Source organism: Myripristis murdjan, chromosome 9 (assembly GCF_902150065.1).
Source record: "Myripristis murdjan chromosome 9, fMyrMur1.1, whole genome shotgun sequence".
Taxonomy (NCBI): Eukaryota; Metazoa; Chordata; class Actinopteri; order Holocentriformes; family Holocentridae; genus Myripristis; species Myripristis murdjan.
In genome coordinates this window covers 13,578,017-13,594,554 of record NC_043988.1, presented here as the reverse complement: position 1 = coordinate 13,594,554, position 16,538 = coordinate 13,578,017, and the positions used below count along the sequence as shown (strand labels likewise).

The window sequence follows — 16,538 nt, the reverse complement described above, 5'->3', positions numbered from 1 at the left end:
AAGTGCAATTACGTATGCAGTTACTTCCACAGACGTACACATTTCCTCACACAAACAGCAGACACACAGCCTGCCACTTGCAAACATACAAACATAACTGAGTATTGCCTGTCCCTCTCTCTCTTTCAGTAACACACACACACACACACAGTCAACTTAGAGGATCAGTCACTGATCTCCTCAGAAAAGATGATACCAGACATTTTCTTTATGATGCATACACATAGCATGTGATAAGCATTAGCCTATGTTTGTTATTCAACAAAGATAATAACAATAATCAAGTGGAATCTGGAATCTAACAAAGCAATCAAAACAACTTTTCTGCATCTACAACTGAAAGGCAGTGACAAGCTAAGGCATCACACATGATCATGTAAAGGTGGACGAACAAATAAAAAATTAAGTTAACATTTTAAATTGTTTGCCTGAACAAAATACTCCAGTTAATTCCAAGTCATTCCAGTAAATGGTGACTTTTTGTGAGGCAATCTAATTGGCTGTCTGATGAGCAGGATGTTTGTTTTTTTTTCTTTTTTCCAGAGGTCCTGTAGAATGTCAAGCTCAGACTTTAACAAGATATCAAAAAAAGAGGAAAGCATGTCTCTGCAGTAGTTACTGCCATTAACTGAAGGAATAACAAAACACTTGAAGAAAAATTGCTTGTCTGATTTCTAATTTCCAAAAGAGAGAGAGTTATTGTGCCAAACTGTGTTGACAGCAAATTGGGCGCAGTGAATTTAAGGGGACAATGCCCCTATTGTTACAGTTAGATATGCTGGGAATTGCACTGTTTATTACAATGACAAATACCGTAGTCAAAAGTCCATTTATCTGTTCAGTCATAGAAACGCTCAGCCATTAATCTCCGAGTGTCATATAGCAACAGCTGATTTGTTTTAACTGCCACTTCAACAACATTATATTATACTGTACTCGACTAATGAGAGCATATTATTTCCACCATCTTTCAATAAACACGCTGATGAGGACAGCATGACATTTTGTGGAACATGCTGTTCATCCCTTCCTACAAGCTGCCTCTTCCCATTTTTCTCAAATTCATTATTACATTGTTTTTCTAAATCTGAGAGTTTGAAATCAGTGTCTGTAAAACTGTGTCCACATCATCTTTTGTCAGCAGTTCTTCTTGATTCTGATTCTTCTCAGGAATACGCAAATTCATTTACATTCATAAGCAGCCTCGCTTGCTAGCTAACTGTGGTTTCCTGCTGACTAGTAGATGTGTTTTCTTGCTGGAAATGCAGTCATAAGTTGCAGGTGCAATGGACTGCTGGCACTGTTTTCCTCTGTTCCTCACACTGTGTAGCTGAACTCAATCTGTTTGTGGTAGCAGGAATACCAGACTGTACCAGCCAACTTTCACCTCTGTTTACCTGAGTTTTAAGCACTATTGGTCCTAGCTGAAATCTTTTGCTCTGCACACCTACACCGTCCAAGCATATGTCCTGTGTACAGCGTCAGTGTCTACAGCAAATGTGCAGGGCCCAATTTGTTGCAGTCACCAACACGCAGAACCTCAAGTTGTGTTTCTTAATGATATCCTGGTTTTGTAAATTTGGAACTGGTTCCATATCAGATCTGGTGTTCGATACCCAGCTCTACTGATGAGGCAAATTCTTTAACTGTCTGAATGTACGCAACTTCATCCAAAAGTCATCGTCCATGACTTCCAGTTTAAGCTCTAAATGAGAATGTCCTTCGCAATTAAAATATGTTTTGCCCCAAAGCATGCCAAAAAATCTGACACTGTGAAAATGATTTCTGGCTTCAAAGTTAAACTCATTAAACAACATCGTTGAAGGAATGAGCTGACTAAAGACCTGTTTCCAACTCAATCAAATTGGAATGAAACACTTCAATGTTCACCTCTGGTTGACTTTAGCACATAAAAGAGAAATGCAAACCGCATTTACAAGAACATGTGTAGGTGTCAGTCCAAACTTCTTGGACTGATGCAGAAGATATAGGCAAGGAGACATAGTGTAATGCACAATTGCAAACTTTTTTCCCCCAGAAATGTTGATAATTATCCTACTGTTTTGAAAATAGCCTGAAGCGGCAAAAAAACATGGTAAACTGAGAAACGTGTTGCTGAGGAATAAAGGAACAGGAAAAAGATGCCAAGGGAACAAAAATAAGATGCTAAGGGAACATAATGTGGGTGTACATACTGCATTCACACCATATTGGAGACACTGGAAGTCCAACTTGACAATTCATCCTGATAAGTTGACAGGGTTAACATGGTCATTCAAATTGGTGTGGTTTTATCACAGCTATCACTAAGTCAGGTTTACAGGCTAACAGCAAATGCTCATTTTAACACTAGCCGGTTTATTTATTTATTGTTTTTTTTTTCAGGGACAATAAACACTAATCAACAGTTAAACTATAAGTAAGAGCCAGAGGGAATGTCCCTGCTGTCCCTAGCAATAACTTTAAAAGGCAACCTAAAATTACAAAAATGAAAATGCATGTGTTACAGAGATTAAAAACTGCATAAGTCACGACATAAGAGACACAATAACATATAAAAGACCTAATCAGCAGACAATGGCAAGCAGACAAAACAATATACATGTAAGTATAGCACACATAAGATACTATAGCAGAGTGCACACAATAACAGACTATAGCAGCACAAACACACCTACAATAAAAGCACATACTGTATATGACACTAAAGCACATACAGTAGCACACCATAGATCGTATATAGAACAGACAAAAGCATGAACGAAACAGAAGCACATAGTAGAGAGAAGCAAGCAGGATAAGATGGTTAAGATGTCAGCAGAAGCAGTAGTTGTAGGAATGAGCTGAATAAATCTGTATAAAGCTGGAGAGAGGCGCACATAGACTGTCTAGGCACCTATATCAAGTAGTTTTACTGGCAATGCTTTGTGGCAGACAGTGGCAGACAAATCCAAGTAGTGAATATAAGTAGGTAGAAGACATGAATGTTTTGTCCAAGCTCGTATTTACAGCTATAACAATATGGCATGAGCAGCGTACAAGAGAACAGGATGTATATGCTGGGGGAACAAGGGGTAGATGGTGAAGGAGCAGGAGGTGTGTTTCCTACTTTCATTTCTGTGCACAGTGGGGTCAGAACTCTCCTGGTGTGGGATTTCCGTGTCATCTTCCTCTGAAGCAGAGATGAAGAAAGAGAGAAAAAGAAAGTAAGAAACCAGGTATATTTTATGGAATTTCATCCTAGTATGGGTGTGACTCCTAAATACAACTTGTAAACTATATCTGATTACCTGCTAAAATTTCAAATCAGCATCCAACACAATATGAACAATTACACCAACTCCAAGATTGCATTTCTGATTTCCTTTTCGATTACTAGACCAAATCTTTGAAATACTGAATTGAAAATCCAATTGTAATTAGAGATTGAAATTTGAATACTAATTTTATAAATGTAAATGATGTTTGTGTTGTTAATCTTGCAATCAGAATACTTTTCCCCACAGATATGATTTCTTTTCAGAGGTATTTATTTACTGTTTGTTCTATAACTGCAGCAGATTAGCGTTTGCCATATACTTGCTTCACAAAGGATCCGTTGACCCCAAAGCCTCAATAATGTAAGGATGATGCAATTTGTTGAAAACAAGAACACAGCAAATGGTTGCATAAGATTTTGCATTTCTTATAATTGCACAAAACCGGCACATTTCTTCCATCATTGCACTCCTCACTACTTCAATGTATTCCCTCTCTTCCACACACCCACTCGCACAACTCACCGCTGTCACCGCTGTTCACAATCCCTTTATATTCATTCTATTCTCTGAATGTTTTTATTGGTTTGGTAAAAGGAGCTGAGAGAATCACAGAGAAATGTGATGCAAACAAAAGGTTGTTGAATATAACCTGTATTTTCAAGGCTCACTTCAAGGTATGTATTTTTTCCATTAAAAATGCAAATAAGATACAGGAATTTTCATTTGAAATATCTCACACAATGTGTTTGTGCCCTTGTGCTGTAACTGTATTATAAACATGAGTTTATCCCAACTAGGCTATTTTACATAGATTTTATGTCAGTCCAGATAAGTAGTGTTGGAAATGCACAAACAAATGTTTTGTGTGATTACATTTTAAAAAAAAAAATGATGGAGAACACACTTTTATAATTTAACTTTCAAACATGTCCACCCAGTGCACATGCAAACACACACTGAGAAGACACAGTCACACCTAACACAAGGTGTAAACACACATACACAGACACAATCTGAAACAAATCTCCCAGAAGAATAACGTTTAACCTCTGTTTTTGCAGTTTCCCTTTGTTTTGCGCCTACAAAGTTCATGAAATGTGTCCACACATGATAAAAAGCGAAATTTAAAATGATGTGCCCTTTCATCTACATTCAGAGAAACTACGCCTGCTTTACTTGCGCTTATGATGCCACTTATTTTATCCTAACTTGACTTTATGGTGACATTTATTTGATTCTATGTCACTGATGATTTGGTTAGTGATGCTATAAACTGCCCCCTAATCCATACTGAACCTAACTTAGCAATACTGACAGCTCAGTGGGGAATATCCAGAATTAGAACAGCTATCAGAGGATTAATCGTTCGGCGATCACGAATAGCACTAAGGTGACAACTGATGAGGCAAAAATGTTCACTGGTAATTTGCAATTATATTCGAAAACAACACCACCATTTTCTGGAGAAAATGAAAAAAGAATCTTAGAAAAAACTGATAGATGTAAATGAAATTCATTACTTTCTACATTCACCCAGCCACAGCAATAATTAGAATCCATCCCCGTGCTTCATCATGATGGAAAATAATCACTCCAATGCAACATTTGATTCAGCCCCACACATTTTAATGGTAGGAGACAGGCAGTGACAGTCCATGGCATAGCTGAACTCCTCTGTCACTCAGACTCGCCTGGTGTCTGTACAATCTTTGACCACTACCTCCTCACGCTTCATTGCAGCCAGTTTCTCTACCCCAACTTCACTTCTTGTGCCAATTCTTCACTTTATTCCATCTGTGACTGCGCCTACTTCCTGCTCCCCTGTCCCTCAGTGCATGCATGCATGATTTGTCATTAACTTAGTCATAACTCATGTGCACACTCAGACATTGATATGTAACCACCTCGCTCAAATGGAGAAAATCTATACAGAAAATGTGTTCAATGAATTCAGAATCATGTTGTACTCGAACATCAAATGGTCTGTGATCAGCGGAGCATTTCCTCCGTCTTTTTATCACCAGACTTCAACCTCCTTTCCTTGCGCATTCATGAACCTGCTGCTCCATCTCTCCTCTCCAATACTGTCACACCCGCTTCTACAGCCGCATCATGTGAAGAAAATTAATAATACAGTATTCAATATTTGATGTGTAAATCTTATATGCATTTGCGATTTGTGTACCTGCAGAGTGTGTTGGGGAAAAAAACACATGTCTGTGCCCAAACATATTCCAAAAAGAGTATGAGGGCTGCTGTGCTCACGCCGCTGATAATTACCCTCTGTCTCGACTCATATCCTAACACTAATTGGTACTTCCTCTCTGTGTGCGATAGAAAGGTTGGGGATGCATTTTTAAGCAGGCTGACACTATCAATAATTCACACACAGCATTCACAGACAATATGTGTGACTCTGTTTGCCAGAATTTGTGCTTTCGCTCCAGTAAGTCTCTTTAATATATTAATTGCTTATTTATACACAGCACTATTGGTGAATTATTACGAGCTCAAAAATAAAGTTAAGCCCTGTCCAGAAATCACCTCCGCACTGGTGCTTTGTGCCAATAAATAGAGTCTGAAATGTCGACATAATAAATGAATGTTCCCAACACCGCTCCAGGGAAGAAAAACCATAGCTACGCGCATGCCATCTCTGTGAAATATTGCTGCCACCACTAATGTTGCCTTAAAAACCAATGAGGATATTCTTCCCTTGAACGATTCATCCTCCACACATCACTCACTTATCTCTGCCCTCTACAACAGGAATACACAACTACAACATCTAGTAAGGGGTCTACACCTACTATAACCAGAAAATACATGAGTAGAACCAAAATATTTTATGGTACAGTATGCTCCTGGTGCTTTTTCAACAGTTCTGGCACCAGTGAATGTGTTTGGGACTGACTCACCATGTTAACCCTGACAGGCACGAAGCAAACTGTCATGTTGATTCCAGTAACTACAGCCTCCTGTGGGGAAGTGTCACCAAACTGCCTTTGCTGCAACTGACACTTGTGCTCATCTCAAGAGCTGTTTGACAACAGTCGAAACGGTAGCCAGCAAACGGATGATAGTCTAAATATGCTCATGCTTGTGTGTGTTTGTGTATGCGTGTGTGTGAATGACTCACTTTCACAGTTTCTCAGATGAGGAACAGCTCGTATGAGTCAAAACAACAGCCAAAGAAAGGCTTGGAGAAAAGTCACTCACTACCAAATCACAGGGGGGGGGGACCAAAGCATGCTAACATCTGCCTGTGCCATGCACACACACACACACACACACACACAGAGACAGTCGCATCCCTTCTATTGCCTAGAAAAGTGGTCAGTCCATCATTTGTCTATCTATCATAATGACTGTGCTGTCCAGGTCATGACCAAATCATCTTGTTAGCAGTCACATTTGTAAAGTAGAAATGAACCACAGAGAAAAATGCATAAATAGACACGACACAAACAGTGCTTGGCCCTCAGTTCATAACGCAGCAGGCATTGAGTTCACAAGCAGAAAGACTTGTTACAGCTTGGACATGCACCTTCTCGGTGTTAGTGCAAATAGGTGTGGGCATGAGACTTTAAAGGTGTGCAGCAAAAACAAAAGGTCAAATCTGATTAGACAAGTGGCTGTAGTCGAGATAATCAGCAGTCCAAAGAAACAAAAAGAAAAGCAGTTCTAGGGAAAGGGATATGAGGACAGAAGTTACCCTGGTAATATTAACAGCATACGGGACAAAGTTAGAGAAGCCCTCTAAGGCTTGTTCTGAACAAATGTGCTAAATCCATGTTCAGCAGCCTATCAACAGGGACGGGACCATTGTGGATGATTTATACATAGAGAGCATATGGCCGTCTCAGTGTCCAACAGCCAACAGATGGACAGGGAAAGAGAAAGAGAGACAAAAGGGAGATGTTTATCTTTTATTCAGCATGCCAGCAGCCGACCACTTCTCAGCATTGATCTGTTATTAAAGCTAACATAATACAATTACAACTATCATAAGAAGACCTGCATAACCATATATACACATTAACTGGTACAAATTCAAAAAATGAAAAAATCTTAACAACAGTAACCCGAGCAAAGCACTTAAGAACCTTCAACTAATAAGAGACAAACAATTTTTCCACAACTGGAACTGCAGTGGTAAGTGAGCAAACAGATTTAAAATGGCTGAACTCTTACCACTCTGAAAGTCTTTGTAGGTTCCTGTGGGAATCGATTTCCTTTCGCCTTTACTTTGCTTGAGTCTTCAACTTCTGAATTTTCTTTTAAGCAAAGGTACTGTTATTTTTAACAGAAACACATATACTTATTTACGATGGGTAATCTCAGAACAACAGGAGGAAAGAGAGAAGCAGATGATTGGACGGAGGGACAAATGATGGCCAGTAGAGAGGGTTGGCTGTTTCCAGTCAGAAGAGTCAGAAGCCACAGGTGGGCAAGACGTCCCTCCGCTAGTGGAGGCGTGTTGGAGGACAGGGCATGACGTTTGTATGTGTGCATGCATGTGACACTGTCATCCTCTATTAAAACACATCTGTAGGGCCAGGAACCATGCTGGGCCCGGGACTACAATCCAGACATCCCACAATCCACTCCAAAGCCACCCAGCCGGCTCAGTTCAGCCCTCCTGCCATGGCATTACCATAATATACCTAATACGGTAAACAAAGCTCTCTCAGGTCTCCCAATTTAGCACTGCTCCCACGTTGGGCTTGTTGATTTTTCAAAATGGCTTGCGTCAAACCACACTGACTGTCTATGGGCTTGAAAAGTCAAGAAGATGAGGAAAAGTTTTGCCTGCGTTGCTCCTCTACACAAAACATCTCTGAGCTGGCAGCCACGAGGATCAAATAAACGTCCAAAAAGATGATAATGAGGATAAAGCAACAGTGTCCCTCCTGCTCCCCTCCTCTTCCTCACCGGGTGATCCGTCTGCGCATTCTTTCCTCAAATACGCTGCCGAGGCCTGGTCAATCAACAGAGGTGAGTGAGAGAGTGACAAATCATCTATTGCTGTCGATCTGGCTGTCGTCTGGACCTGACTAGCATCTGACAAGTGGAACGTCACCGGCAGTGGCACCTGAGTCACACTTACTCAAAGGGGGTGCAGGGTGGGAGACTCAGTGTGTGTGTGTGTGTGTGTGTGTGTGTGTGTGCATGGAGAGTTGAATGATCCAGATCCTTTGAGCATCTCCCTGGGGCAGGTTGCTAGGTGAGAGTGTTACGATGCCCACCACAAATTCCTCACACACGCACACACGCACAAACACACACACATTGACTGCCCAATTTGAAGGCGGGGGTTAATGAGAGCAAATGAAGAAAAGTAAACAACGGGTGGCTAACGAGGGCTAATTTAGCCCAGCACTCTGTCATGAATTAATGAAGGGATCCTTCAGATGCCACAGTAACGGGGAGGAGGGGGGTCCTCTGGGATGATAGCAAGGGGCCCCGTCGCCCTGGTGATCATTTTAGGGCCCCCTGATGCCACTCTCTATCTGGAAACATAAGCATGATGGAACGCCCCATTTCTGTCCCTCTCCTCTTGTCAATACTGTGACCCACCCACCATTTCCTCCCTCACTCATCCCATTTTTCTTCCTTTTATTGCCCCATTTCATCTCTCTATCTTTCCGTTTCATCCACATTTCATCTAGAGCTTCAGCTGAATGTTTTTGTTCCCTCCTCTCACGCTCCCTCTTCCCCTCACTTTTTCCTCTCTCTCCATCCATCCTTCCCTTCTCCCATGCTTTGTTTTTCCATCCATCTATTGCAGGCCCTCTGACTATCCCTCCACCTCCACCACTTTGTCCTCTCTCCTGTCAAGGCCTGTAAAATGGCTCATCCAATTGAGGTCTGTCACATCAGGTATAAACCGGAGGGATCAGGCCTCATTCGTTTGCGCGCCACTCTATCATACAACTGTGCACACCTGCGTACACACCATAAATATTAGGCCCTTGTTCTAGGGTCTAAGATAAAATTAAAGAAAAGATGCTCAAGTAAAAAAGTGGAAAGCATCTGGCAAAGGCAAATCAGAGAAAGAGAGAGGCAAACAAGAAAAAGGCAATTAAGAGAGATGTAACACCTTTAGCAAACCTCAGTGCCAGTAATAAAACCTCAGTATGTATGCAGCGTGTGTAGTATGCAAATCCACGGTAACACAGTAATGGATTTCATAAATAAGACAAAAGGTGATAATTATCGTGGAAAAGGAGCTGCATGACAAGAATGTGGAGGAGGCTGATGAGGAGGAAGGGGAATAGAAAGAAGAGTGGAAAGTAAAAAGAAGGGATAATGAGGACACTGAGAGCCCGCTCCATTACGGCCATAAGAAGTAAAATTTAGGTTTGGCTTTTTTATATTAGTTCGGGGGGAAGTTTTTAAATTTTAATTTAATTTTGGGGCGCCCCCGGCTCACCTGATGGAGGTTAAGTCCTTACCGCAGCGGCCTCGGTTTGAATCCAGCCCGAGCCCTTAGCTGCATGTCATCCCCCGCCTTTCCTTTATCTCTACTGCAAGTTGATTAAAGCAGAAATAAAAAAAAAAATCTTTAAAAAATGTTTAATTTAATTTTAGCTTGGACAGTGCAGGCTGTTTTGAATTTCTAATGTCAATAAATACTTGTCCAGAGAGACAGGATTTGTTGTTAATAGCTGAATTGGTTAAGCTCAAATCTTTATATTTTCCATCAATTTTTAGCATTTTAGTTCCACCAGAAGAGTTGGACGGGGGTTATGTTTTCACCCTATTCCATTTGTCTGTCTGTTTGTTTGTTTGTTAGGGGGATATTGCTAAAAGTTATGAACAAATTCGAATAAAACTTGGTGGAAAGCTTGTTCATGGGCCAAGAAACAACCGACCAGTTTTTCACACCAACTGGCCAGAGAGGGGTGTGGATTAACTTTTGGTGAAGATCTAGCCTATAATGTGGAACTGGCATATCTTGACAACTGCACAGTGCTGAAGCTGTACATTTCTCCTTCTTGAAGCACCAATTATTTAACAACAGAGAAATAAGGCATTTGATTTGGTAAATGCCAAAAATGTAAAAACAAATAAATAAATAAAAGTTTCTGTTCTAGTCCATAAAAGTCTCTTGCTCTACTGGGATACCAGACAAGAAGCCTTCACACACACAGCCCCTTTACTTATTTCTGTGCATCCTGTGGTTGTAGATAAGTTTGTCTGGGGGAGCTAAGAGGGTGTTTAACTGTTTACAGCAGGTGCTACTGTTTTATTTTTCTTAATAGCATTATGAAATAATATAATACACAATGTGTGAATTAAGTATGTGTATGTGTGCCTGTATATTGCATGTGTCTCTGTGCTTTTTCCACAGAGACAGATTTGGGAGCCAAATCCCCTCTCCAACATCAAGCATGCCTATACTTCAATGGGTTGTAGAGTTGGATCTATGCCCATTTTTTAGACAGCACAGAGACAAATACAACCACAGCACTGAGCCCAGCTAGACTCAAGGCTATACAGCTATGCACACAGTTTTAGACATAGTGCTACAAAGGGATATCCGTCAATGTGCCATGACAAAAAAAAAAAAAAAAAGAAAAAAAAAAGAAAAGAAATTATTTGAAATATGTGCATAACAGCCTGTTGTACTACTACACACAGCAACTCAACATTCACATGCAGCCAATACACAACAGGCTCTCCACTGACATGACTGCACACCAGCCTGGCCTGGACGGGTTGTATGGAGCAAACTAACATCAAGCCGTGTTAACACACACACACACACACACACACACACACACACACGCACGCGCACGCGCACACGCACACACAGCCAATGGTCCCAAAACAAGCCATTTAAGAAATAGTTGAAGGAGTTATGATTGGACCGCTTACCAGTGATAGTAAGAAGTAGCTTAAAATCAGTAAGCAAAAGAATATAAAGCTTACTCACTGGAGTCCCTGGCCCGGAGGGACAGGTGCAGCTGGATTTGAGGGTCGTGGTTTTGGTCCTGGTCTTTCTCTGGCATCATGACAGCTTCTTGGCCTGACTCTCTAATTTAGTATGGTGGTCCTGGTTTCCAAGGCATTTTTTCTCCTTCTTTTTTTTTTTTTTTTTTTTTTTCATTTGGGCTGTTGTTTCCACTCACGCTTGTTGACTCGCTTTCCTCCTCAGATACCTCTCCCGCCATTGTATCCGGTTCATCTTCATATTCCTACAAATGTAGCTAGCTAAAATGCTAATGCTAACCGGCCAACTGCTTTGTTTGTTTGTTTTGTCTTTCTACCTCTGCCATTTTAATTGGATAACCCAACAATGTATTCTACTTTACCAGCAAAATGAATGTAGAGACTTTCTCAGCTGTTGTACCTCAGTAACTGTAACAGCTTTTCACCTTGGCCAGGGATTTTCCAGGCCACAGACTGTGTATCCCATACAGTGGCTAGCTAAAACTTCAAAACTATCTCCGACCTCTGACCTCTGATACAGAGTGAGCTGAGCCAATCAAATCACACGATTTTTAAACGTGATTTTTAAGTTTTATAATATTATTTATGTGCCATAAAGTTTAAATATGCATTTTATCGTTAGTTATAATGAATGTAAAAAAAATAATAATAATAATTTCGTCCCCTAGCGCCTCCTCCTGTCTCCTCTGGGTACACACTACCCAAACTACCATTTTGCCCAAACCTCTGGCCACAGGCTATGTAAACTCTTTTCATATTACAGTGACTTTAAAAGGGCTTATAGGGTGTATGGTTCATTTGTAATTCAAGGGCAAACACTTGATAGACATTCAATCAACACCGCTCCAAAGCAGGGAACATTAAGGTCTTTATTTGTTTTATTTTTTTCTCATCTGAAGACGCAGAAAATCTATAAGCAATCAGAAAGCCATGTGATGATGGTGGGCCTGGCTAAAGGTGCAGCTATCCCTCCATAAAATGCAGCTCTAAATACAACAGCATTATCAGCTTACCACCATAATGTGTGCGTGTACACACACACACACACACACACACACACACACACACACACACTGAGCCGATCAATCACTTCACATAATGAGGCAGTCAGCTGAAAAGGTTATTATCACAACAGTGTTTAAAACTAACTTTCTGATAACTGTAGCCTACTGATGGTCAGAGATCTTCTGCCTAACAGGCTAAGTACAGAGAGAGCCTCTCAGTGGATTTACCGTGTGATCCTCCTACAGCTGGGCCCGGGCCCTTAGGGCTGACAGCAAATTGGTTTTGGCTCTGTTGCAGGATCAGTGACAGCCTCAAGCAAAAGCTCTCAGCTGAGCCGCAGCCCCTGGGCCTGCTCTCAGGTCAGTCACAGCAGATGAATTTTCTGGTGCCATTTGTAAAGGAAATTTTTATCATTGTTGTTTGGTGAGTGGTAGTTCAAGTTTCAATTTAATTTGACCCAAAAGGACAATTGGTTTCACACCTGGTGTTACAAACAATGCAAACTGCTGAGGCAGAGTTTTAAGGCAGGCAGCATATGACAAATTATCATCGGCATCATCAAAACATTTATGGCTTTCCCCTTTTCCTTGCCAACAGGTGGCCCGAGGCAGTGTATAAGAAGTACAGAAAAGTGTTTGTGTGCAACCTCTCTTTAGTAGCTGCAAAAGTCCTTTAATTGTGTTGAAAGCAACATATTTCTTTTTTTTTTTTTTAAACAATTTTATTGGTTTTTCACAGAAACGGGAGTTATACATTATGCCATCACATGAATGACACAGAGATAGAAATGAAAAAGTAAAATGAGTAATAAAAGAAATTAGCGCTATCCATCCATTGTCAACAAAGAAATCTCCCAGCTCCCGATCTCACCCCTCCCTCACCTTGACATTACACACAGAGGCCATCCTTCATGTATCCAGCATACACACTCTTAGTGTGTCTGTATATAAAAGTCACAACTTTAACACAGCAGTATACAGTGATAAATGAAATAAAGCTCAGTTAAAACAGACACAGCAGTATTTAATCAATGAGATAAAAAAGAAAGACGAAAATGAGTTTGTTCTGGATGAGTTTGGCCATTGCAGGGGGTATTGGCATCACTGTTAACCATGTCTATTCCCCAGGTAAGGAGTCAAACAAAGGAGACCATATTTCAGTAAAGGAACTCTCAACACCCCTCAAAACTGTATTGATTGAGTCATGAGGAGAATCAAAACACATTCTCTGGCCAGCAATAGTGATTTGTCACATAGTTTAAACTGCATGCAGGTTAGAGTCACCTCTTCTGAGGTAAAAAAAAAAAAAAAAAAAAAATCAAGAATGAAAAAGCCTGGGTCTCTGTTGATGTTTACCTGAAAGATGCCATGCAGTTCCTGAGAAATTGTACCCCAAAATCTTTTACTCAATTTACATTGCCAAAAGTAATGAAAATATGTTCCAGTTTCTTGTTATACACTTATTACACAGAGGTGAGGCCTGACAGTCCATCTTGTAGTTATATGTAGGCTACTGAAGGCTGTCTCAGTCTATTGAAAGCAACACATTTCATCTGCAGTTGCCTTCATCAAGGTCCCTTTACAGCCAAGGATCTTTCATTGTTATACTAAATGATTCAAGCCCTCTGACTTATGTTTTAACAGCCCCGTTTCGCTCTTTCACCACCACAGAGGACATGGATCATTTGAGACTCAGTGACTCAGGTTGGGAATGTGCACTGGAAGTACTGGCTTTACAGATCTCACGCTGTGTGCTGTGTTATAACATCTCGCAGCCCCTGATAGCCATCAGCCACAGAATGGAGTAACATATTAATCGAGTGAACGGTTAAAATCTGGTATAAGCACTTTTGACAATAACACAGAATGCGTCATAATCCCATTTTTATTGGGTTTCTTGGGCCTGATAAGCTGGTATCACACTGGGTTGAAAGTACACGGCATATTTCCTAGCAATGGCTCTGACTGGGGCAAGGCTATAACTGTCACACCCATACCTCTTCATCTGCAGGTAGATAAGGTTAATTCACTGTCTAATGGGCCGGGGAACTGACGAAGCATTTGATGTTAAAGGGTAATTGACTAGCCCTGAGTAGTGATGTGTGTAAGAGAGAGAGAGATGGGGTGATTGAGAAGTGTGTGAGTGTGGGTGGTGGAGGGTGTCTCAGTGGTTGACGTACTGTCAGAAAAGATTATGGACATCATTAAAATATGCCCACTGTGACCTTAAAACATCCCGCCCACCTCTGCACTGACTCATATCAACATGTTGAGCATGTTTGTGGGATTTTAGCAAGTCATCTGCATTGAGGACTTCAAATATTTTGTATGTTGCTATTAGACGCTCATAATCTACATGCATGTATTGCCCATACAGTCCATAGTGAGGGAATGTGGAAATGGTACTTGCCTTCCTGCTAAGGCATTGTAGCTCCTGCATATTTTATTATTTACAATGACTTTACTCAAGAATCAAAGCACCATTTTATTCTGCGTCTTTGTCAAACTCATGACTAAGAGGTGTGACCGCATGCCTTATCAGACGACAGGTGTGTGTGTGTTATAATACCACAGGCAGTGCGACACACTGTTTACCTGTGATGACACAAGCACAGAGGAAACTGAGGACTTGGGGTCGGAGAATTAAAAGTTCCCACTGACCCAACGTCCCACATCAGCCGGCATGTTCCTGCAACAGGTTGTGTGTGCCACTCTGCTGTTGTTAAGGTGACATTAAGCAGACAGGAGATTTACATTACTCTTCAGGCCAGTGAGGACACCGGGAGAGGGGTTGTCATGGAAACGGCCCCCTACATGGCTGTCAGAATTGTTTAATTATTCAGGACCACCATCACTGTGCATCAGCAGGGAATCCAGCGGAACCGCTGAAACGACTGAATGGTGGAATTAAAGATTATACCGAGCGGGGAGGGAATCCAGGGAAAACTTACGCTGAACACACTGAGCCGATGTCTGCTGAAGCTGTAAAGCTCCTGGCTGGACGAGGCAAACTGCTAAGACTGACGCATAAAAGAGTAAAAATTCACAGATTTGAACACACTGTCATTTCTATGCACACATTCACACACACCATTGATCCACTCATCTAATGCAGGTATTCATCATTAGAGTAAATATAGCACCAATTCCTTTTAATAATACCGTATTCTGCTACAGCTGTACTGTATGCTGCCAGGGCCTCTGCTGAATATCGATTTGCCTGCATGTTGTGGAAAATAGACTGTAGATGTGCTCAGGTGTGGGCAGGGGGTAACACTCCTCGCTAGTTTTTTCCTCTCAATAGATTTGTGTCCACTTTCTCTTTTCTCACTTTTTCCTGTTGCTCTCTCCACTTTTTTGTTGTTGTTGTTGTCTAACCTTCCAGTCAGAAGAAAGGTCAGAGAGAAGGGGGAAGAATCCAAAAGCAGTTGCCTGTGAGTGTTAAAAAAAAAAGAGATATAGAGATACAGTAGCTGCTGAGGTGCCACAATGTGTTTTGTGTGCTGCAGCATCCTCCCAAAAAAAAAAAAGAAAAGAAAAGAAAGAGAGGGGAATAAAAGAATTTCAACAATATATATTGCTAAAGGCTACCACCCACACTCCAACACACACATACAGTGTCATATTTTTAGCCGTGGCATTTCTGTAATTGTATTTGCACAGTTCAAAAGCCCGTGCATTGCATAATTGAAACACAAGCATTACATACTGTCACAGTCCATCCACGTGACATAGAAACAGAGCATTCAAAGGCTATTCAAAAATAGATACAAATGTCACCCCAGTTAAATGCCTTTGAAAAATGGCGTGGGCTCGGCTGATCTCTTAAGATTGTCTCAAGATGAGTATTGTATTCGTTGTAACAGCGCAGTGTGAATGTTCAAGCGTCGGAGCCAGTTTTACAGTGCCCAGGCCAGGCTGAAAGACATTGTTGTGCAGGAAGAATCAATGGGAGACAACAGGAAGCAGAGTAATGGCAGCGCTGGCTTTCTCTGCTGGCAGATGTCTAGGTGACGGAGGAAGCCACTGGCCTCATCTGCAGTGTTTTGCTGGTAAATGGTGCCACATCAATAGATCAGCTCCCATTTCCAGAATGGTGGGAGGTGGGAGGGAGCGCTCTCTTTGCAGTGGGACAGAGCCATTTACCGACAAGCAAATTCACAAACTGAGCCATAAGGTAGGCTGAGGTCTGTTATGACTGCACCTTATTTTGTGGACCGTTACGTTTCTCATATTCTTTTTTTCATGAAGGGCCCTGAGGCCACACATCTCTTTTCTCTCACACATACAAAGATGAGTTTTGCACCAGAATATC

The 16,538-nt window shown here is 41.2% G+C and overlaps 1 protein-coding gene across 2 annotated transcripts in view; it reads right to left on the bottom strand.

Annotated features, from left to right (window-relative positions):
* The window catches only part of trpm3 (transient receptor potential cation channel, subfamily M, member 3), a 174,931-nt gene extending 163,254 nt beyond the window's left edge, over positions 1-11,677 (bottom strand). For both annotated transcript variants that reach the window (XM_030060102.1, XM_030060101.1), the window contains exons 1-2: positions 11,203-11,677; positions 3,110-3,172 (exon numbers count right to left, since the gene is read on the bottom strand). In XM_030060102.1, coding sequence (XP_029915962.1) covers positions 3,110-3,166 — 57 coding nt within the window. In that variant the 5' untranslated portion in view covers positions 3,167-3,172; positions 11,203-11,677. The remainder of the gene's footprint in view (positions 1-3,109; positions 3,173-11,202) is intronic.
* Between the last annotated feature and the right edge of the window lie 4,861 nt (positions 11,678-16,538).